At 37.7% G+C, this 23,533-nt stretch overlaps 2 protein-coding genes across 2 annotated transcripts in view; both read left to right on the forward strand.

Moving 5' to 3' along the window:
* LOC149575163 (protein CURVATURE THYLAKOID 1A, chloroplastic-like) overlaps nt 1–520 on the forward strand; it is a 39,859-nt gene extending 39,339 nt beyond the window's left edge. Inside the window, exon 5 of the mRNA XM_089815021.1 lies at nt 152–520. Within this exon, the coding sequence (XP_089671147.1) occupies nt 152–220 (69 nt within the window). The 3' untranslated portion in view covers nt 221–520. The remainder of the gene's footprint in view (nt 1–151) is intronic.
* A 129-nt stretch (nt 521–649) lies between these two features.
* The window catches only part of NIP7;1 (NOD26-like intrinsic protein 7;1), a 58,201-nt gene continuing 35,317 nt past the window's right edge, over nt 650–23,533 (forward strand). The window contains exon 1 of the mRNA XM_089815020.1: nt 650–832. Coding sequence (XP_089671146.1) covers nt 794–832 — 39 coding nt within the window. The 5' untranslated portion in view covers nt 650–793. The remainder of the gene's footprint in view (nt 833–23,533) is intronic.

The following is a 23,533-nucleotide window of genomic DNA, read 5'->3' on the forward strand; positions in this document are numbered from 1 at the left end:
CAATTAGGTCAAAATATAGTGTTCTCAAAATTAATAGCTGATGATTGATCTTTAGGTATAACAGAATCTTATTGTCATATGTTTTACGAGAATTTTTTTATTTGCCAGCATGTTACTTATTCTATGAATGGCTCACCATTTGCTTTTACAGTCAAGCAGAAAAGAATTGGCCACAGATATTGAAGAAATAAAGAAGAAGATTACTGGTTCCACAGAATAATTTTGTCATGCATGTATAAGATATTTCCTAAGGTGTCTCTTATCTATATTCCCACATTGAGGAATAGACACTTACCAAGATCTGTATTTATTTCCTTCTAGAGAAATTATTTGGTCGGATTATGTTCTCCACTTTTAGTTAAATTTTGGCTTGTTGGAGATAAATAACCGTAGCTTTTAATTGTCAAGCATTTGGCATAGTTTGTAGTTTAGGTAATAAAACCTAACAGTACAAAAGCACCAGAGTTGCTACTTCCATCCCCCATGGTTAATCATTAAATGACTGGTTAAATTTGTTGCATATCTCAATAGTACATTTGGGGGTAATTTCTGACGGCAGGCCAATTTAGCTTGTCAAATTCAGTTTTTTTAAAATTTGATCCTGATAACGTCAAAATTTTGACGATAGTTAGGATTGGCGTTGAACTTTCGACGTTATCGGGATATTAAAAAATGAAAAAAAGTGAAACTTCATTTCAATATATCACACAACAAAGTGCGGGTGGGAGGCTTCAGGCGTGACTAATTAAGAGATTTTCAGCACCATCAAGGTAAGCTTGATGGATTCATTTGCATGATCTGCATCCTCTTCTGTTTGGAACTTGCTTTCAAGGTAAGGTCTCGTCCTCTTCTGTTTACTTGTTTAATTTCAACGTAAGGGTTGAAGGTATTTTTCATTTTCATTGTAAGGGTTACAGGTAATTTCTATTTGCAACTTGCTTAATATTAGGTAAGGATTCAAGGTAATTTTTACTTTGGCCATCGATTATAGTGATTCAAACATTGTTCATATTGCCTATTTGACTTTCCTCCATGATTCCTTTGTATGATTCCAATGTTTTAGTTCCTAAATTTTCATTTGAAAGTAAAGTTAGTTAAATGAGGTGATAAAATTGCATATGCAAATATGTGTATGTATGTATTTATGTGTATATATATGTATGTATGTATGCATATGTATGCATATATTTATATATGTATGTATGTATATGTTATGGTGGGATGAAGCCCGAATCAACAAGAGTAAGGATCTTCCCACCAAAAGGATTGCTATTTCATTCCAAATCTGTACAGTACTATTCCAACTTAGACTAGGTTGAAGATAATCAATTTATAGGTCACAACTCTTGACCTTACAACTTCATCCTTCCACGTTCGATCAAAATAATGATTTGAATCTTACACTTCTAGATTGCAAGAAAAATTTAAGTTGCTTATTACATATTAGCACTTTGTGTTGTAAGGCAACGTTCCTCAAACACACTTATGGGTCATGTGAAAAGACATAAAAAATGATCAAGAACCTCCTTGGGATGTTGGAGAAGTTCGGACAGGGATTTCTGTCACCACAATATTTTCCAACTCCAAATGTCTCCAAATCCTTGTATTTGCAGATGTTCATCATGGCACTTCTTTTAGGACAATGCACTAACCTTCTTATAAATAACATGTAATGGCAAAAAGCCTCATTGCTCACTGTTAGATAGTAAATATTGTTCAAATTCAGAATGAAGAATACATTGATTGTATGGTTCTCATTTTATGGGGATTAGGGAAGGTGTTAATTGTTTCTTGGTTGTCTTGATAGTTATCTTATGGGTTGAATCATAACCATTTCTCCTTGTGAAGAGTTGACCACGAATCAACATGTTAACTGTTGTTGCAAGCAAAAATAATGAATCAACCTTCTTGAGAAAAAATGTGATAGAGGCTTGATTATGGTGTGCATGTGTGTTTGAAGGTTGGTATGCATTCATGAGATGTTGAAGATTCTCTTGGAAGGATGGAATAGATACAATCATTTAAAAGTGGTACCATAGACTATTTTTCTTACATCAATCATTATCAGTTGCAAGTGTTATTTGAGACTTTAAGGAAAGAAGTCTGTTGCAATTTAGTTTTGTAAGTTATTTTTACCTATTTCCCATGTTTTAATAAAAGGAGACATTACATCAAGGGCATTATCAATGAGGAGCGACAGAGATATCAGAGGCATATATAGAAAGTTTCAGAGGCATATTTTATGACAATGACAACAAAATCATATCAGAGGCAATGATAGGAAGTTTAAGACCGACTGTTATGTACAATGCATATATTAGAATCATATCATCATAAGCTCATGGACATGGAATTGGTCTTTATATATATAGAGATAGGTCTTTTTTAAGTTGCTTATTACATATTAGCACAATAGAAAAACTGTTCCAGCTGCATACATATTCTAGAATCCAAATAATAAAACAATAAGACTCACTCAACCCGTGCTAAGTGACAAGCCATAACCTAATTCAATTGGTGTACTTGCTAATTAGCTAGGTTGATTACAAATTCCTGTAGAACTGTCATCAAATTAGGTACAATAAAATGAACAATCAATTGTTCCCAGCTAGCATTAACTTGACTGGTCTATTTAGACCCATTGATTATTGTCACAAGCTTTTAAACATAACTATATAAGGAGTGAGTTATGATGTATATAGGTTAACCTTATATTAATTGTAAACTACAACACAAAGGTCACACTCGGGTATTACAAGATTGTAATTATAGAAAATTGCTTGATTTTCTCGAGTGGGTGGATGATGGCGAAGAGCTATATTAGGTGAGTAAAGCTTACCAGTGGTTATAGGAATACAACTACATCAAACAATTAGAAACCAGAACTACATATTCATTTAAGTGAGTAGTTCAAGGGTCTTCATCCCATGTATATGGGTATGTAGACAGCCTGGTAGGCGGAGTATGCCTCCAGTGTATAGACGTCTTGGACATAGTTAGGTAGCACTTAACCATGTATGCATGTATGTATTCATTTGTATTTGTATTTACCTGTATTATGCCAATCTTCGCATTCTCAATCCTGGTGGGGCCTCCAGTCCTATGGCTTGCCTTCTTATCAAACAACAAACCCCTTAACCATCTTTGTATCATCAACAGTCCCGCCCAATTTTTGCAAAACTTTGATGTCCCTCAAATCCATAATGTCAGGATTCGTAGGGTTGACGACATTCAGGACGACGTCAACAACAAGTGGGGCCAATAAGGTAGAATACTCGCTAACAACCTTAATTTATTTGTATTTTATTGTATTTATTTATTTATTTGTATTTATGTGCCCATATTTATTTATTTGTTTTGTAATGAATTTCTGGCAAGTGGTCAACAACAATGAATTTTGTAATGAATTCAGGACGACGTCAACAGCAAGTGGGGCCAATAAGGTAGAATACCGGTTGATAACCTTACTATTCAAAGAAGTGCTCACACTTTTCACCAAAGAGTCACAGTCCATCAATTCGACAGGAATAGACATGGCAGTTAAAACCTTGACGACCTACTGAGAGGCCTCCGACATAATGGTAGGATGAACACCCTTAGACAACAAATCCACACATTGTTCAAGAATTGCACCAATGATGACAACTATTGTCGTGTCGTCACCAACAACAATAGCTTGAGATTTCAAAAGCTCTACAAGCATTTTTGCTTAGCGGTGCTACCCGTGGGTGCTGCACTGTGGTCGCCATTTTCAACTTCTTCCAAAACTTCTCTGTGTTGTCTGCTTCGCCTCTCAAAACCCTAGCAACAAATCAATAGATTGAATACCCTCTAATGAAACTTCAAGTGTCAGATCGAATCCCTCTCACTCAAACAAGTTCGTTCTTACTTCTTTGTGCTGTCTACTTTACCTCTAAAAACCCTAGCAGAAAATCAACAAATCGAATACCCTCTAATAAAATTTCGAGTGTCAGATTGAATCCCTCTCACTCGAACAAGTTCGTTCTTACTTCTCTGTGCTATATGCTTTGCCTCTCAAAACCCTAGCAGCAAATCAACAGATCGAATACCCTCTAATGAAAATTTGAGTGTCAGATTGAATCCCTCTCACTCAAACAAGTTCGTTGTTACTTCTCAAAATGCGTTGAAGGTGTATTGCGATCACCCAATAATTTTATTTTTCTTGAAAACTCTACTTGCCGTTGCAATTTAGACGTCGTTTGCCGTCAATGGTATAACAAGTTCGTTGAATCATCTATCGTTGGCGTCGATAGTTCGATGTGTTGAACTAGTCGTGTGGCGCCAACATGCAACACATATAAGGTTGACTTTTGATGGATATTGCCGTCGATACATTCACACCTATCTAAGGCATCGAACTTCTGACAACAGTTTAGCGACGAGGGCTTTCAACGGGTAATTGTCGAAATTGCGACGAAAATGGCGTCAAAAAATAGGCCAGATTTACTAGTGTCTAGAACAATTAAATTCACAACATTCTTTAAAAAATTGTTTCTCCAAAATGCCATGGGAAATGTTTTTACTACTTATTGATGACTAAGTTTAATGAATATACATTTGTTTTTCTTATAAATGTAAATGAGTTTAGCATTTTTATTTGATTTCTACAATACTCCCACCAATAAAAAATTGTCCCCACAAGTATACCATTGTCATAATTATGTCATTGTTGTCATCAACCTCCTTATTTCCATTGTCATCTTCATTGACATCATATTTATGATTATCACAATCATTATCATCATTGTTGTAATTATCGTCATCATTAGCATCATCATGATCATTATCATTATCATCATTGTTGTAATTATTGCCATCATCAGCATTATGATGATGATGATCATTATTCTCATTATCAAAACGATTATTTCCAGTTTTTAATAATTAAATTAAAAATCAGTTTAGAATTGTATCTTAAATTTAAATTTAATTAAAAATTACCATTTTAATGTCAGCATAAACATCACCATTTGTATCTTGGTGTCATCAGCATCATATTCCCTCATTATTGTCTTGGGTGTCATTATCATTGTCATGATTATGATAATCTTCACTATCACTATCAGCTCAAACATATGCTCTATTGTTGTGAGCACCTTCGTTGTCATTATTGTTGTCATCAATACTCAAGTAGCATTTTTTGCCAATATTGTTATTTATTCCATGATAAGAAAATGTTAGCTAGGAGTTTCTTATGAATGGTTGAAGCATTGTGATACTTATGGAAATTAGGATTTGATAAATTTAACGAATTAAAATATTGAAACTAAGATTATTGACAACTTCAAAATAAGTGGGTTCGAGATCCATGATGGGCACATTATTGCTTGGCTATCTTATTATGCATAATAAAACAAATATTTGAATGGAGCGAGTGAGCAGGAAATCAAGTCCTCCTGGTAGGAAATTTGCAAATTGCATGGGGGCTATGGGTACATGTGTGTCTGGTTAGGGGTCGCAGTGGGGATTAGGAGATGATACTCTAGTCATGGAGGATGTTGATAGTGGCAATCCACTTGGGGACCCACTTGATGGTGGAAGATAGAAAGGGAACGTGTCTCGTGATCGTTTGAAGTTTTCCCAAACAAATGGTATGTTGGAAGAACCAAAGAAGTGGTCAACCCTATTTGGAGTCAAACCCTTGGGGAAGCCTTCCTTCCCAGAGGTTTCAATTTTGTCCCTAATCCCTTGGTAGATCACTCAATGTCTTCTTTGGAACTATTGTTGGTGAGTAAATTTTCGGGGGCACGACCGAATATCGAGGTGGTCAGATCTTATGCTAGAAAGAAATGACAACTTACAGGTCAAGTGGATACTTGAGGTATGCTAAAAGGTTATCTTCTTTTGTTTCATCAAACAAGGAAGATATTGACAATTTTATGTGTGGGGGACCTTGGATGTTTGGTAGTATGGTAGTAACTTTTAGGAAATGGAGTCCAAAATGGGATTACAATGATAATTTCTTTGTTTCATCTCATGTTTGGGTTAGGCTCCTAGGCCCCTAATTAGAGTTTTGAAATGAAGAAGTTTCCATGGGGTTGACCTCCTCCTTTGGCGAGTCATTGTCCATAGATCTTATGAAAACTTCAAGAACTAGATTAGTGTTTGCTAGGATCTATGTCAATGCGTGCTAGTTTGATAACCTTCCTTCAATTAACAATATCAACTCTAAGTTGGGGAAATGGACGTAGGAGGTGGAGTTTGAATCTCTCCCCTCTGTGTGTTTTTCTGGTAATAAGACAAGACATTGGGTCGAGAATTGCTTGAAGAAAGTTAAGAATGTGGATAAGAAAGAGGTGCCTAAGGATAAGACTCAAAAGCTTGAAGTGAAGCAAATCTGGAATGAAAATAAGAAGGATGATAAGGTCATAGCAGAGAAAATCCAGCGAGGAGAGGGGTTGTCAGAAGCCAAGACGGAATGAGCTAATGGTCAACAAGGTGTGGCCTAGGAGGGGACTCATAGAGATAGTGGTAAAGATAATATATCACTAGAGCCTACTAAACAAGAAGGTGCAACTGAATAGAAGGAAGAAGTGTTTAAAGAAGAGAATAATGAACATGGCATTGAGATAGATGAGGGTGAAATAAATGAAAGTATGGGGTCCCAACAAGATGACTCTCTATTTGGATTTCACATTTGAGCCTCATTGGATGGGTGTCAAGTTCCATCAAGGGTAGAAGAAACTCAATTTATGAGACAAAAAGACCAAGAACTGGAGGAGTGGTTAAAGCAAGAATCTTTTCAAGACACTCAACAATGTAATATCCTTGAAGGGGAGTTTGTCCCTCCATCAAATGAGAGGTTGGAGGATATTTCCTTAATCTTGGATACGATTTTCTTTGGAATTGGGAAGATAAAACTTTAGATAGAGATGTGGATGATCTTTTGATAGAACATGGAGAAGAACAATGACACAAGGGAGGTAACAGGGAAATAAGGGAAAAAGAAGCCAATAAGGAAGAGTTTCTCTTTGTGATCAAATGTGTTACAACAACAAGGAGTATGAAACCTAATGTTGGTTCCGAGAAAAGAGGGTCATGCAAAAGATCAAAGAGAGACATTAGGGAGAGATAGAGAAAGCAAGCTATTGCAGATGGAAGGCAACTTACCAGCTAGGAAGGTTGTTCCCTTACAAAAAATAAAAGTTATCTCTTAGAATATTAGGGGACTCAATGCCCTCATAAGAAGGATATTTTAAGGAATTAGTTAGAGATCATAAGCATGATCTGATTCTCATTTAGGGGACTAAAATATCAAAAGAAAAGGTTCAAAAGATTAATCTTTTAAAGAATTGTGGTGGTGTTGGAGGTAAAACTAACGGGGCCTTTGGAGAAGTGCTTTCTTTTTGGAATCAAGCTTAAACTCAAGGAGACATTTTGTATTATGAAGGTAATTTGTTGACTATCAAATTAATTCATATTTGTGATTGTTACTCTCAAGTTTTGTCCAATGTCTATTCTCCTAATACTAAGTTTAGGTAGGCAAAGTATTGGAGAAGAATGGAGCAAAATAGGAACTATTTTCTTGATTATTCATGGTTGTTAATGAGGGATTTCAATTCTCCTCTTAAGGTAAGTGAAAAGTTTGGAGGAATTGGATCTCAAAACCATGAAGAAGGTAGATTGGACTTAATGAATTTTATTAATTGACAAGCTCTACTGGATGTGGAGTTGTAGGGAGTTAATTACACTTCATCTAATAGGACTAGTAAGGATCTTATCCAAGTTTTCCTTGATAGAGCTCTTATCTCAAGTGATTCTTTCACAATTAAGGTGGGTTCAAACTAATTTTCCCATTTCTTTTGTGGCTGATCTCTTTGTGGTCAAAAGGAACTTTTTGTTTAGATTCTAGAACAATGTGGCTTGATCATCCAAATCTTATTAATAGAATTAGGGAATAGCGGTAGATTGAGGCGGAAGGCATTGCTATGTTTCAAGTGGCTAAGAAGCTTATATTTATTAAGGGAAAACTTAAGTCTGGAACAAAAAAGTTAATGGGGACATTATTCAAATCAAGAATTCCATTAAAGTCCAGCTGGATAAAGTCCAGGAAGCTATCCTGAAAGAGGGGTACCCTAGGATATGAAGGTCAAGGAGAATACAATCTTGGTGAAATATCATAATATTATTGCCAAGGAGGAGATTTACTGGAGACCAAGATCGAGATCTCTATGACTTAAAGCAAGAGATACAAACATAAGGTTTTTTTACATGACAACTTTTAAACATAGGGCTACTAGTAGGATATCTGGTATCAAAACTCATAGTAGCAAGATAGATAAGGAGAAATATATATTGAATGCTATGGTTGATTACTTTTCCCAGTTGCTTTTTTTGGATATAAACTTGAATATTGATAATTAGGGCAGTCTTCTTTCTTCCATCCCCTCTCTTCTTTATGAGGATAACAACATAAAGCTTATTGTTATTCATAGTGTTGAAGAGATTAAAATGGTAGTTGTTTCTTTTGAAGGAGAGAAATCTTTGAGATTGGATGGATTCCCAATGTTCTTTCAAAAATTTTGGTCAGTTGTTGGTATGGATATTTCTAATGTCATTAAGGAGTTCTTTGGATCTAGATCTATGCTAAAGAAGTTAAATGCCACTTTCCTTGTTCTAATCCTTAAGAAGCCTGGTGTTTCTCTGATGGATGCTTTGAGGTCCGTAAGTTTGTGCAACTCTATGTATAAAATTTTCTCTAAGATGATTACGGTGAGGTTGTTGGATCTTCTTCTTTCAAGTATTTCTCCTCAATAGAATGGTTTTGTGCCTAGGAGACAAATTTTGGATTCAATTATTAAGGTGCATGAAGTCGTCCACTTTGTGCAGAAGCCTAATAATCAAGGTTTCTTTCTCAAGTTAGACATGTCAAAATCTAGTGATAGAGTGGATTGGAGTTTCTTGTGCAAGGTTCTCAATGTCTTTGGTTTTTGAGGTAGGTTTATCCATCTTTCCTCTAGATTTTTTTAAACCTATAAGAGGTCTTTGTCAAGGGAGTCCTATCTTGCCAATCCTTTTAGCCATCATGAATGAATGTCTTGGTAGATTTAAGGGCTCCATAAGAATGTTTATGAGGAATTCTTCAAGGGCTTGAGCCTTCATTGATTATTCCCTTTTGCTCTCATGAGCAGTTTGTTGATGACACCATTCTCATGGGCTCATCAACCATTAGGAAGCCAATGCATGTAGGAAGGCTTTGGATTCTTATTCTTCTGTTATTGGCCAACTAATCAATTGGGATAAGAGCTCCCTTTTCTTTATTAATACTCTTGTGGAGAGGTGACAAAGGATCTCGAGAATTACATGTTGTGCTATTGGGGATCTCCCTTCATCCTATTTTAGGCTACCTATTGAAATCCCTTGACTCTTTTTGCTCTTCTTTGGTGGAGAGATTTAATAGGAAGATGGTTTGACAGAAAGGAGATTTGCTTAGCCAAGCTAGTCAACTCTAACTCCTTAAAGCTACACTTCAAAACCTTCCCATTTATGCTTTGAGACTTTTCAAAATCCCTTCTAAGTATGCAAAGGCTAGCGGTATGATCTAAAAGTATTTTCTTTGGTTGAGGGTTGAAGACTAGCTCTGGTGGCTTGGGAGAAAGTTTGTAAACCCAAGAAATATGTAGGGTTGGGTGTTCAACCTATAAGGGTCATTACTAAGGCCATGTTGGCTAAACAAGTGTTGATGATTTATGGGGAGGCCAAGGAAAGAAACCAAATATTGAGAAGATCTTTTCTCTTTTCCTATGTTAGCTCATTTTCTTGTTTTGGATCTCAAAATCAATGGTTCTTTTATTTAGAATAACATACAAAATATGAAGGATACTACCTCCCTCGGATTGAAATGGTGGCTCAGTGATGATTGAAAAATTAGTTTTTGGGAAGACTGTTGGATAAGGGACAATCCCCTATATTCTGATCCTACCTTATTAACGGCTATGTAAGTTTTTGTTCAAAGATTTGGATCTATTATGAGGCATTACTAGACAAATTAGTCCTGGATTAATCTATTTGAGATGGATATTTCTCTAAAGTCCATAATAACACCTTTGAATGCTTGGAAAGTGAAGGATAATGTAGAGGATGCTTTGATCTGGGTGGAAATCTCTTCAGACACTTTTTCTATTTCTGTCATGCCCAAAAATTTATAGGACAAAAACACAACTAATTTTTTTTTGTAAGATAAACTTAGAGTATCACATGTTGACATAAACATGTTGCAACTAAGTTGCTCACTCAAGTCAAGTTGCAGCTAGGGTTTGCGGATAAATGAGTAAACAAGATATAGCTCTTCTTTAACATTTTGCATCTGACTCATTCGTCTCAAATATCAATATCCAATTTCTTATAGAAAAAACTATCAATTTTATCACATTCCTACCATTATTTAATAATGCCATATCATTATTCGTTTTCATTACAATTTACATATTTGTTTTTTCTACTCTACCTAATTTAAAATCACAAACACGACATACACGACAATTTCTAACCGAACAATAATTACTTTACATTAAGTACTAGTATTACTTATCACTTCCTACTAACTAGGGTATCACCATTTTCCATATTCTAGATTATTGATATAATTAATAACTAACTATATAATCTCATCTAACAACTCATACTAAATATATAGCCTACGTGCCCTTTGAACTGTAAGAATTTTTCTTAGGGAAAATTCACCCAAGATCAAGGAACTCAAGCACAAGCGCAAGAATAGACCAAAAGAGTATGATCAAAATAACAATATAATATTCAATTGATGTACAAGTACACTAGGAGTGCCTATATATAAAGGCCTCTGAAATGCTTCTAGAATGCCTAGGAATCAACATACTGATAAGCCTTACAACGAGGCACATGTCCACTAGGAGTGGATTATCCTCCATTAAGCACATGAGTAAGCGTAATGATGAGAGGATAAGCCTACAAAGGTGTAGCATGTAAATTTATGTTGTAGACACCATGTGCTAGAATAAGAATGCTAATAATTGTGTTGTCAACATGACAACTCAGTTAATTATGCAAACTCCAGTGTTGTAGACACCATGTGCTAAATTAGAGTTGCTTACTTTCGTGTTGTCAATAGGACAACTCATAAGAGTACGCAAACTCCTAAGTGTCTCACCTAAGAAATAATAAAATAATGCACTAACCTAAGTAAACTTAAGTAAAGTGTAAATAGTCAATAATTATTTACACCAACACCCCCTATTAAATGCAACTTAGGGAAATGCACTTAAGCTTACAAAAGCTAGGATGAATATGCATGATGGGTTCCAGCAACTAGGCCATGTTAGGTACCCATGAACAAGAGCAATGCAATCTCTCATAAAGCGAAGAAAGAGGGAAAACCTCATGGGAAAAACCCTCCAAAAAGAGAGATGAAAAATCAAAATGCATGGATGGATGGAGTAATCAAGACCTCCCCATTACGACATACATCAAGTATATACAAAAGAGAAGTATGAGAAGAACACAATCCCAAAAGAGGAAAAGCGCCCACCCCCCCCCCCGCCCCCAAAAAAAAAAAGAGAGAGAAGAAGAAAGGAGACAAGGTAGTCCCCCTCTCCCCCCCCCCCCCCAAATGAAGAATGCCTATCAGTGATAGCTGCTCCAATGTAGAAGTTGCTCCAGGACTGCTAAATAATGTTCCTCCCCTTTGGAAGAAACAATATCATAGGTACAAATGTGATGCTTCCCCAATGTATAGAAAGAATCTCGAAGATCAATGATGCCTCTGAAACCTGCTCAACTGTCCCTGTGTCAATATTGACTGTTGCCCCTTCCAACATTGCTAAAAAGAACATGGTCAGATCTAGCAAGGATGGATGTAGAACATATCCCAAACAACTAACTGTCTCCTCGAATGATAAAGAGACCTCCTACAACTGCTGTACATAAGGATCCACAATCATATCAACCTGTGAAGACTGATCATGTAGAGAATGGACAAGAGGGTCAGAGTGGGCCCTCACAACAACTGAAGAAGGATCGTCGTCATCAAAGAGAAGATGTATATCATCGATGATGTCCCCCAAATCCGCTATGTATGACTCCACAAACAAACTTGGAATATCTGCTATGTAGTCATCCCCTGATGCTAGAGCTAGAAGACAAGGTGTACCCTATTGTTCTGATTTGCATGGACCTATCACTGTAGCAATGTAGGCATGTGGAATGTGCTGATGCTGTGACCTCAGACTGCAACTGCAATAGGACCCCACATATTTGAATCTGTTGAATCACTATCATTGCTGTCACTATTAGTTTCCACAATGTATGAAGTGCAAAAAGGATTAGAGGATAAGCTGGGTGAACTTTCCTCAAAGTGAACATTCTTCTTTATAAAAATCTCATGAGTCTGAGGATCCATAAGTCTATATGCCTTAACACTGTCTTCATATCCGATGAAAGTACAAGGCATTGGTGGTAGTGCCTTGCAATCCCTTGAAGATATGTTTTCCCATGCTGGACAACCAAAGACTCTAAAGTGTTTCATAACTGGTTTTCTACCGCACCATGCCTCAAAAGGAGTCTTTCCATCTAAGACATTATGAGGAGATCTATTAAGTATGTGATTGGCATTGCTTATAGCTTCGACTTCAAGTGATGGATCAAGAGACTTGGCGTGAATCATGCAACTTGCCATAGACTTAAGAGTTCTAATCCTCATTTCTGCAACACTTGTCTTTTGCGGATTGAATGCTACTAGATTCTGAAGATGAATACCCTCAAGCTTACAAAAGTCTCTAAGTCTTGAGTTCACATATCTGCTTTCATTGTCCATACAAAGAACTTTGATGGCTTTTCTTGATTGTCTTTCAACAAGACTTTTGAAGGCTAGAAACTTGTCAAACACTTCATTCTTGTGATCAAGAAAGTAGACCCATGTGTATCGACTTCAAGTGATGGATCAAGAGACTTGGCGTGAATCATGCAACTTGCCATAGACTTAAGAGTTCTAATCCTCATTTCTGCAACACTTGTCTTTTGCGGACTAAATGCTACTGGATTCTAAAGATGAATATCCTCAAGCTTACAAAAGTCTCTAAGTCTTGAGTTCACATATCTGCTTTCATTGTCCATACGAAGAACTTTGATGGCTTTTCTTGATTGTCTTTCAACAAGACTTTTGAAGGCTAGAAACTTGTCAAACACTTCATTCTTGTGATCAAGAAAGTAGACCCATGTGTATCGTGAAAAATCATCAATCAAAGTAAGGATGTAGTGACCCTTGCTAACTGATGTTACTGCAAAAGGACCTGCTAGAACTATGTGAACCAACTCAAGAGCGACTTATGCTCTGCAAGACTTCCCTTTATCATACTTCTCTTCTAGATGCATATCCATTGAACAAGTTAAACTCTCACCCTTAGAAAAGTTGATTTTAGGTAGACCTTTGACCATGTTGTTGGAGCAAAGTTGATGAAGATAGCGGAAGGAAAGCTGTCCATACCGCTCATGCCATAATGTACTTTGTGAATGAGATTGAGTTAACAAGGCGTGTGAAGGAGACTTAGGCACGAAGTGGGAAAAATAATAAAGCCTTTTGTGATGATTGACTTTACCCATTGCAACCACTGAATCATCTTTGAGATTGCACATCATTACTGAATCTGGAAGGAACTCAACTTTATTGCCATCTCCAAAGTGAGTGATTTGGTAGATTCAGAGGAGATTAGAGCTAAGGTTGGGAACATAGAGAACTTCTTTGAACTCCCCATTTTCCATCTCAACTTGTCCTTTCCCTTCAACTTTCATTTTTGTATCATCTCCTACAAAGATGTGCGATACCTTAGACTATTTCATTGAGGAAAAGTCTCCTTTTGAAGAACCCATATGATACGAGGCACCTAAGTCAAGAATCCATTTCGCTGAAGAACTTGAACCAACCATAAGTGCTTGCCCTTTTCCCTTTGAAGTGGTTGGAGTTGAATCCTTGGAAGCATTTGGCACATTGATTTTGTTCTTCTTGAGTAAGTTTTCTAACTCATCGATTCTTTTAGTCTTGCAATGATGCTCATCATGATTCGGTTTCTTGCAATATGCACAAAATAGTTTTTCCTTCTCATCATTGTTTCCCTTCTTGTTTGAAGAAGAATTGCCTTGCTGTGAGGAGGTAGAATGTTGCATCTCTGATTGTGATTTTTGCTTCCACTGCTTCTTCTTGCTGTTGGTAGAACTTTTGCCACTTTGATTTGATTGGTTCTCATTAGTAGCCACCAATGCCTTGGTCTTTGATGACTTGGGAATTCCCATATCTATCAACTTGAATTGTTCCAACATCAACATTTCTGCGAATGCATCATATGTATGCTTAGTAAAGGCACTTCCCATGGTCAACCTGTGAGTGTTGTAACTCGAAACAAAAGATGCATACTCTGAAGGTAGCCTCTTCAAAATGTGATGAATCAATCAATCATCCTTCATGGGATTACCACAATCTTTAAGTAGTGCTCTCAATTCATTGGCTTTGTTGATATAATCTTGAATTGTGTCAAAAAATTTAGGATCTAAGAGAAGTAGGTCGTCCTCAATTTGGTATCCCTTTTCCTTATTCACCTTACCATACAACCCTTCAAGTTTGTCCCAAGCAACCTTGGCTTCCTTGAAACTGGAAATGTGGAAGAAGAGATCTCTATGAACACAACTACTAATATTTCCTAAAGCCTGATTGTCTTTAATTTTCCAATCAACTAGTGTTGTAGCATCTGTGGGTTTTACAATTGTACCATCAACATACAAATTTAAACCTTTTTCAATTAATCTACTCCATACAATATCTTTCCATGCAGTATAATTGTGTGAAGTTAGAAGTGGAGTTTTAGGTGAACCCATGATGCAAAAAATGGAAAAGAGCACAAAAGAGAGACACAAGAACACAAGAGACACCCCCCCTATTCACTCAGTCAAAAGACCCCCACAAAAATGATGTTTTTGACACTTTATATGTAGTGCATATACAATAGGCCACTTGTCAAAATGTACAAAGTGGGCTTTTGATTTTGATGTTTACAATTGCCTTTTGAGGCTCAAATCTGTCACTAAGCACTATAGCTCAAATGTACAACAATTTTGAAAAGTAATCAAAACAATACAATGCAAAAAAGGCCCTAAGTCTAAAAGTGATATTTTTTTTCCACACAACCCTATAATTTGATTACAGATTTGGAAAGTAGAGGAAAAAGTAAGCACTTGAAAAAAAATGGAATTTGAAAATGTGTCTAGATGAGCTCGTACGGAGCGTTTGAAGTTGTAGAATGCAGGATTGGATAGGTATAGTCACAAAAAAATGCAATTTCTGACAAATCTGTGCACCAAAACTATAAAAGAACAACACCACTAAAAAGTTCAGGAAATTCTACCCAAAATTAAAAAAAATTGCACTTGATTTAGAGTCTAGATGATTGAGTTATGGCCTCCCAAAGTCGGATTGTCAAATCAAAATTGAATTTGGAGAAGGGATTGGGCAGAAAATTGCGAGGTTAAATTTGACAGTCAAATCACCGTAGCAACAGTTCAAATTTACCTAGAAATGACAGTCAGATAACTGTCAAATTTAATGTTGTGAATTGCTAACATTAGCGAAAAAAGGGCACCTTAATGATATGGTAGGTACGATTGTTGATGTGGATCGTACAGATCGTACGACTTGATGACGTGGTGTACGATCCTCTGATGAGCTGACGGTCATCTAATGTGGTAGTGCCACGTGTCACGATGACTAGGTGCTGACGTATATTGCACTGGCAGGAGCTGAGTTGGTTGGGCTCGACTGACGGGGTGCTATCAGCATGAATACTGACTACTAGGAGTTTTTAAACAACACTGAGGTGGCAATTGGGGGACCTCCTGGCACTATAGGACAGACTGGCCTTCAGATGTGGCAATGGGGCCTAGATAGTCATAGATCGCCGGGAAGTGTGGAATGGTCGGTGCCGAATTTCTAAATGCCAGGTATCGACAGAAAAAATATGCAATGGGCAGGGGTTAAATTGCCAAAGGGTCGACGAAGTAATGCTGCGGGGAATGTGTTCAAGGTGCCAGAGGATTTTATCATCGTGTAAATTTTGCGGTGGCCAGCTTCACTATGTTGTGGCCAGAGTCGGTAGGAAGGGCATGGTTGAGAAATGCTAGTGGACGAGCAGAGTGCCTCATCAGTGCTGGAAAGGGCAGTTGTAGGGGCCATCGATGGGACAGAGGCTTATGTCGGTAGGGGGACTTGTATTTAGTCCCACATGCACAAGAAAATGGAGTGCATAGTTCTTTAAAATAAACAGCTTGCGTTATTAAAAGAAAATAAGCCCACCGTGTATTGTGCGATGGCCGTTTCTCTGTGGTTGATGTTGAGTAAACGACTGGATTTAAATTTAATATCGGACTTTGTAAATAGACCGCTAGAATTTGCAGACTGCCTAAAAAGTGCCCAAAAAAATAGGAATATTCCTGCGAGTATTCCCTATGGGTGTTGGGGTTTCATCGCTCAGTCCCTGCAATTTTTTTTTTCTCTGCAGGCTGATTGGCCTAAAAAAAATTTTGAACAAATTTCAAAAATCATAGTTTTATTCTGACGAAAATTGTAGAGAATAAAATAAAATACCTATATGAATTAAAATAAATTGCAGATCTAATAGATCATATTGTACTTGTAAATCGGGCCTTGAGGTACTAGTTTGCAAATTTTTTTTTGCCTCAAATTCGACTATGGCCTAGGGTAGGTGAATTTATAGTCAATTTTCACTGAATCAACGTTCCATATGCAATGGCGAGGTTTGTTTTGACTCTAGATGCTCCCAATGATTGTGATACTCCGAATTTGGGTCGAGGTGTCCTCAGAGAGGTGAAGCAAGATCGGTCTCGAACGGTTATGTGAAAATAATTTCGCTCAGCTCTGATAACATGGAAGACTTTGTCTTAGGGCAAATTCACTCAAGATCAAGGAACTCAAGCACAAGCACAAGAATAGACCAAAAGAGTATGATCAGAATAACAATATAGTATTCAATTGATGTACAAGTACACTAGAGTGCCTGTATATAAAGGCTTTTGGAATGCTTCTAGAATGTCTAGGAATCAACATACTGATAAGTCTTACAACGAGGCACATGTCCACTAGGAGTGGATTATCCTCCATTAAGCACATGAGTAAGTGCGATGATGAGAGGATAAGCCTACAAAGGTGTAGCACGTAAATTTATGTTGTAGACACCATGTGCTACCAATAATTGTGATACTCCAGATCTGGGTCGAGGTGTCCTTAGAGAGGTGAAGCAAGATCGGTCTCAAATGGTTATGTGAAGAGAATTTCCCTTAGCTTTGATACCATGTAAGAATTTGTCCTAGGGAAAATTCACCCAAGATCAAGGACACCATATTGTAGACACCATGTGCTAAATTAGAGTTGCTTACTCCAGTGTTGTCAATAGGACAACTCATAAGAGTATGCAAACTCCTAAGTGTCTCACCTAGGAAATAATAAAATAATGCATTGACCTAAGTAAACTTAAGTAAAGTGTAAATAGTGAATAATTATTTACACCAACATGAACCTTACCAACTGTCCTACTCACCACATCCCCATCTAATCCCACCCCTACTTCTAAGCGCTCTTCTCTATGTGCTCTCCTAGTCTCGCATGTCCAACAAGACCTAGGAAAAGTGGCTATCTGACAAGGCAAGGTGGTGGCTAAGGAACCAATATACAAGGAAGATTCATGGGCATAGGGATTTGTGTCAGATTTAGCGCCCTCATACCTTGGGTACTGATCTCTTCCTAAAAACCCACTTCCACACGTAAAGGGGAAACATTTAATGTGCATATGCTTTAAATCAAATAAGGAGTGTTTCTTCTTTGATGGTGATGGGAGTCCAAGTGTATGGGTCATGTGAGCATGCACATAGGTCGAAAGAAGCATAAGGTTGTATTTTTTTTTGTTCCTTCACTCACATGCCCCTTACTTCTGTGCCTTCCACCATTCATGCCTTTCATTCTCCATACAAGGTGGTGGATTTTTCCTTGGAGACTTGGGTGTGAGAAAGATGTGGAGATGTGGTGGGGTTGTGGTCCCCTAACCACCATCCTTGCCTGCCCTCTCCTTTACAACCTGGCGCTCATCTAGAAGGCCTAGCGTGCTTGTGTGGAGGCGTGGAGAAGTGGGTTAGGTGAGTGTATTTTTTGAGATGTTATTTACGATATCATGTGTTACTTCCATATGGTATCTTGGTACATGGGGATGTGGAACAAGTGGTATATCATGGCCAATAAGGGGTAAGGGGCTGATACATGGTAGAAAGCCCCTTGGCACTTTTTCCCTTCTTCCTCAAGCCAACGTCATGTCCTGTAATGCGTGGAACGAGGTGATGAAGGGGCAAGGTAGGCAATTAAATATATGGTTTATAGTTTGTTGTTTTATATATATTTTAAATAGAACATGTTATGTCTAGCCCAAGGGTCACGTGATTTCTTGGGTTTTCTCCAAGTCATTCCTTTTTGGCTAGGTAATAATATTATAATATTATTTCTTGTGTGGTGATCCTTAAGTATATTCCTCAGGGATTATTTCATTGCACTGTATTATTTTTCTTCACAGTGGGGTTATTTTTCACATCTCCATACAAAATCTAGAGAGTAAATGTGCATGTAAATAAATGTTTTCTCACGGTAGTTTATGTTATGTAATCGATTTGATTTATTTTCTCTACTCAACTATGATATTATTTTAACATTCTAGTAAAGAAATCTTAAAGCAGTAATCTGCAACACCTTTGCTACAGGCTGGGCTTCGGGCGCGACCTCTAAGGCCAAATGATGGGTTCAGAGGCAGTTGAGCACAGGCTCTTTGTCCCTCAACTGCTGGAATGGTAATGGTATCCTCTAGTCTATGCTTGGCTTACTTAACGACGCTATTGGTTTTGCCTACCTTCTTTTTATTATAGAGATACATGAGAGTCCCATGCGTCCTCTTTCTAATATTTCTAGCTATCAGTGACTCTCCTCTTTTAGAGACAAAGTTCGGTGTTTTGGTGGGGTCACTTGTCTTAATTAGGACCACCTTTTCAATACTATTTCCTTGGTTCACTCCGAGAGCTATGCCAAGTTCATGTGGATTCACATTAATCGAGGGACCTCGCTCTATAGAGATACTTATATCACTGTCTGCTACTTCCTGCCAGCATCTTCGCACTATGTAGTTCACAACACTGAGGATGAGGACCTTCTTGAGCACATTACCAGAGGACCTTCTTGAGCACATTACTAGATTCTTTGCCATGGGGGACATCACCATTTTGGGAGACTTTAACGCATGGACCAGAGACCTACAACCTCCCCTCCATGATCGTAGGGCTGATCCCATGTGTACTATTGCTTCTGATCCTGGTTTTGTGGGTCTACATTGGCTCTTCGAAGATCGTCAGGGGCCCTTCACTAGGTATGGTCGAAATTTACTTAAGCTTTGTGAATCATTTGATTTAGTGATTTTGAATGGACTCTATTGCTTTCTTGGCTCCAAACTCTTCACTTGTTGGCCACATGGTGGTGGTGCTAGCGTTGTGGACTATGTTCTCTCTACGACCTCCTTCATCACTCTCATTTTCCGCTTTACCATCTCTCGCCTTCCTCTAGCTGACCATGCCCTCCTTAGCATCACCCTTCGAGGACCCCTAACACCTCCTCTCCCTTGCTTATCTGCTTCTTCTTGCCCCTCATCTTATAGCGGCTTCCCCCCTCTCCCACCCCCACACTCGCACTTCTTTTCACTTCACCGATGGCGATGCGGAGCTCTTCATCCATCACCTCAGATGACTTCTCCCCCAAGACCCGTTCTCCAACTCTAGTGATTGCACCTCCATGTTCCACTCACTTGCATAAGCCTTGTGGGAGTCTGCCCTTCTCTCCATTCCCCACTGCACCTCCTCGCTCACCCCTTGCCCCACTCACAGGTCTTGCCCCATGAACCAGTGGTTCAATGAGGACTGCAAATCCTTTCACCGCATGCTTCGCTTTGCTCCACTCACTTCCTCCTCCCCTTCCTCTCAGTTTAGACTCGACTATCATCGCTTTCTTCGCCATAAGAAACATAAGTTCACTTTGATGCAGTGTAGATCTCTTTGTGCCACGTTCTTGCAGTCTCCAATGCTGTTTTGGCTCCCACACCTCTACCCTCTATGATATTCTTGGCCAGCCCCCTCTCCATCTCATCCTCTCCCCAACCCGTTGTCACCTCTTCTCCTTTTCCCACATTTCTGAGGCAGTTCGAGTTATGAACATGTTAGTGAACAGATTGTCCTCCAAGGAAATACATGCGAATATAACTCTAAATGCTCAAGTAAGAAGACTAATCAGCACTAATAGTTGGGTCACTTCACTATTGAAAGAGTGTAAGCGCCCTCTGAATTTATCCGAGTATAGCTCCCCGTATATTATTTTCAATAAATTTAGATATGAATGCTTTTAACTAGAAAGCACGAAAGGATTACAAACATCTACCTGTAAACACAAAGTAGGTGCAGAAAAACTAAACGACTGCAAGAAAATAAATGACAAATGACACAAAGTCCATTTACCTTGACGTATTACGAAGGATGAAATCAAGGAACACATTTTCCATCTTCTTGAGAAAGTGTAGAAACAAAGTTATGAAGATATCTTGCAATTAGAATGTATACAAGAAACAACGACAATAAAAGCACATTTTAGAGAAAACTAAAGTGACACAAAAATCACGATTAGTGGAAAGAGGATCGCTCAAACTCTAGGTTTTGATATGCAATCAACTTCCAAGTCTCCCTTCCCTAAAGCATAAAAAATACAAAGACCTTATTACACATTTGCAATTACAGTCACCATTAAAGAAAGCTAAAGCTCCTTCTTTGTATTATATAAACAAATCAAAACTCTCCTATTTTCTAACACACAGCTTAGAAAAGAGAAAATAAACACTGGCTCTGCTTCCCACAACCTTCCCAAAAAAATGGAATAAATCTGAAAACCTCTCCTCTTGCTGTAGCCCATAGTCTGCAGTCTTGGAGAGAAAAAGATGGAACCCCCCCTCATTGCTCTTACTGCTGTTGGCTTATTTATTATCTTCTCATTTCCCGTGAAGACCTTTCAATTTCCCTAACTGAATCTTGAAAACTTTATGATTTCCCCTTTTCCTTTTAATATTTTCAATCTCTCGCAAATTTAAAGCTCAATTCCCAGTTGAATATTAGATAGCAACTTCTAATGTCATATGTCATTATAGTATAATACATAATCTTTCATATTTTGAATAGAGGTTTGAGGACACCTAGAAAGATTTTGTGGGAGATATGTTTATAACCCATAATTTTTTGTATTTCAGACTTATTATTTAATGTGCCCTTGATGAGTGTTGTCGGTTATAGATAAGACACATTAAAATCCTTTTAAACCTGACACAATTGCTTCAAATGTGGATGGGAGTAAGGGTAATGCACTTATGAGAAACGTTTATTCATGTAGAATAACACAAAGCATGCTCGAGGTGCCTCTCTGCAGCCATCTCTTCTGTCAAGAAAAACCCGAGCTTGTTTATCCTTCTTTCGAGCATCCTGTTTGATGTTTTTCAATCACGGGGTCAGGCAAGCTTGATTTTCCTCGGTTCGGGGCTCTTTAGTATTGTAATATTGATAGATGCATTAGATTCTATTATAAAATCCGCACCTTGTGTTTGGCATCGGGCACATATCTTTCATATCTCTACAATTTAAACCTGTGGGTTGATGATCTCGCTGCCATTATTCTTCCATGCAATTTGGATAGGTGTCTCATGCAGAATGTATTCTTCTCTAAAGTTTCTTACATATGGAATCATGACAATACACTTGCAGCTTCTAAACCTTCTATTCACACCTTGCTCGCATCATGACAATACACTTGCAGCTTCCGAACCTTCTATTCACACCTTGCCCACTACGAGCCCCCATTAATGAATCTGCCACTGTGTTTTACCAAGATGGTCATGGCAATGTTTGAAAGCACATTCATTTGAGAACCTCATTGGCCGTGAATGGTTATCTCCACGGTATAATCTTTCTACAAACAAGTATATTATCCAACACTTTGCAGGAGCCTTCCTAATTTGACGTACTATCACCATCTTTCTTTGCATGTTTTATCAAATAATGACATGATTTCATAGCAATCTGATCACTGGTTAAACATAATTACATGCTAACCTTTGTTTATAACATGACCAAAGATGACGCTTCGTGTAGGCAGATGGGTCTCTGTTCCGAGGCACTCTATTCTATTTTCCATGTGCTTCACTTGTGTTCCCACGAAGAATCCACATCATCGTCTTATGATTTTTAATGCACCGATGAAGCTTCTAAATCAACATTAGACTTGCCTCTTTTTATTCTGCGGATTCCCGTGTCTTTTGGTGACCTTGAAATTCTCATGTGTATATGTAGATGTGGATCCAAAATATTCTTGATGGAACTAAAACATCATTATGAGCTTATCTTTCTGTGAGCTGAAGATGATAGATTTTGGAGATAGGTAGAAGTTGCAATGGGTGATGTCTATTTAAATTAGTTGAAAAACTCCCCTGTCATTACCCATGAGTGTGAATGCGTGAAACCCGATTGTGCATCATTAACACTCTCCTTTCAATGCCTATTTCACGAGTAGTAGCTTTCAGATTCTCCAATAAAAAGATTTGTCAAAAGAAAATGACCAATATGATTTGTAGCAAACTGCATTTCTATTCCATCTTGAGAAAGCGGAAAAGGACATGCCAATTATTCTTGCATTATTTACTAAAATATTCACAAGAAGATTTGAAGTTTGAAACAAAATTTTGAACAGACAAGATCAAGCTAAGATCTAGCTCCAAAACATCCACTTTAGTATTGCTAGCTTCCTTAATAATTGATCTTTTAATAGTATTACTGACATCAACACTCCTGACTGCCAAAACCACATGAGCACCTTGTAGTATGGTTTTATGTTTGAAGACATTATACCCAATCTCCCATAGGCTTCTCTTCTATTTCTAAAATGGAATTGCTGCATTAATAAAAGATCTTGTTTTGGTAAACTATGCAACTTCGCTATATACTTGTGCTTTTTATTGACTCAATGTACTTTATATTGGAAACCCGATGAAGCACGGGTTATTTGTATCGATGGTTTTCAATTATCACTACCATTACAATACACTCTAAAATGTTAAGGCTAACCATTGTGAGGCTTATGGGAAAATTGAAGATGGGAGTGCCTCGTGCTATGGAGATTAATAACGACCCACTATGTTCAATCTCGAACTTCTCCATAAAGACTTTATAGTCTTCTTCGGGTGTCCAGATAGAGTGTGAAGTGCGTATGGGATCATCGGAGCTCAACAACAATATGGAATATGTCATCTTTCTATTGCTCAAGAAGATTGGCATCATTTTCCAACTGCACGCAACAAAGGTTCCAGTTGTAATTTTTGAATCTTTTTAGGAGCAACTTGAATCTCATGGACTTTCATTTCGAATG

Source organism: Cupressus sempervirens, chromosome 2 (assembly GCF_028749045.1).
Source record: "Cupressus sempervirens isolate cs-2001-9-10 chromosome 2, ASM2874904v1, whole genome shotgun sequence".
In the NCBI taxonomy this organism is placed as follows: domain Eukaryota; kingdom Viridiplantae; phylum Streptophyta; class Pinopsida; order Cupressales; family Cupressaceae; genus Cupressus; species Cupressus sempervirens.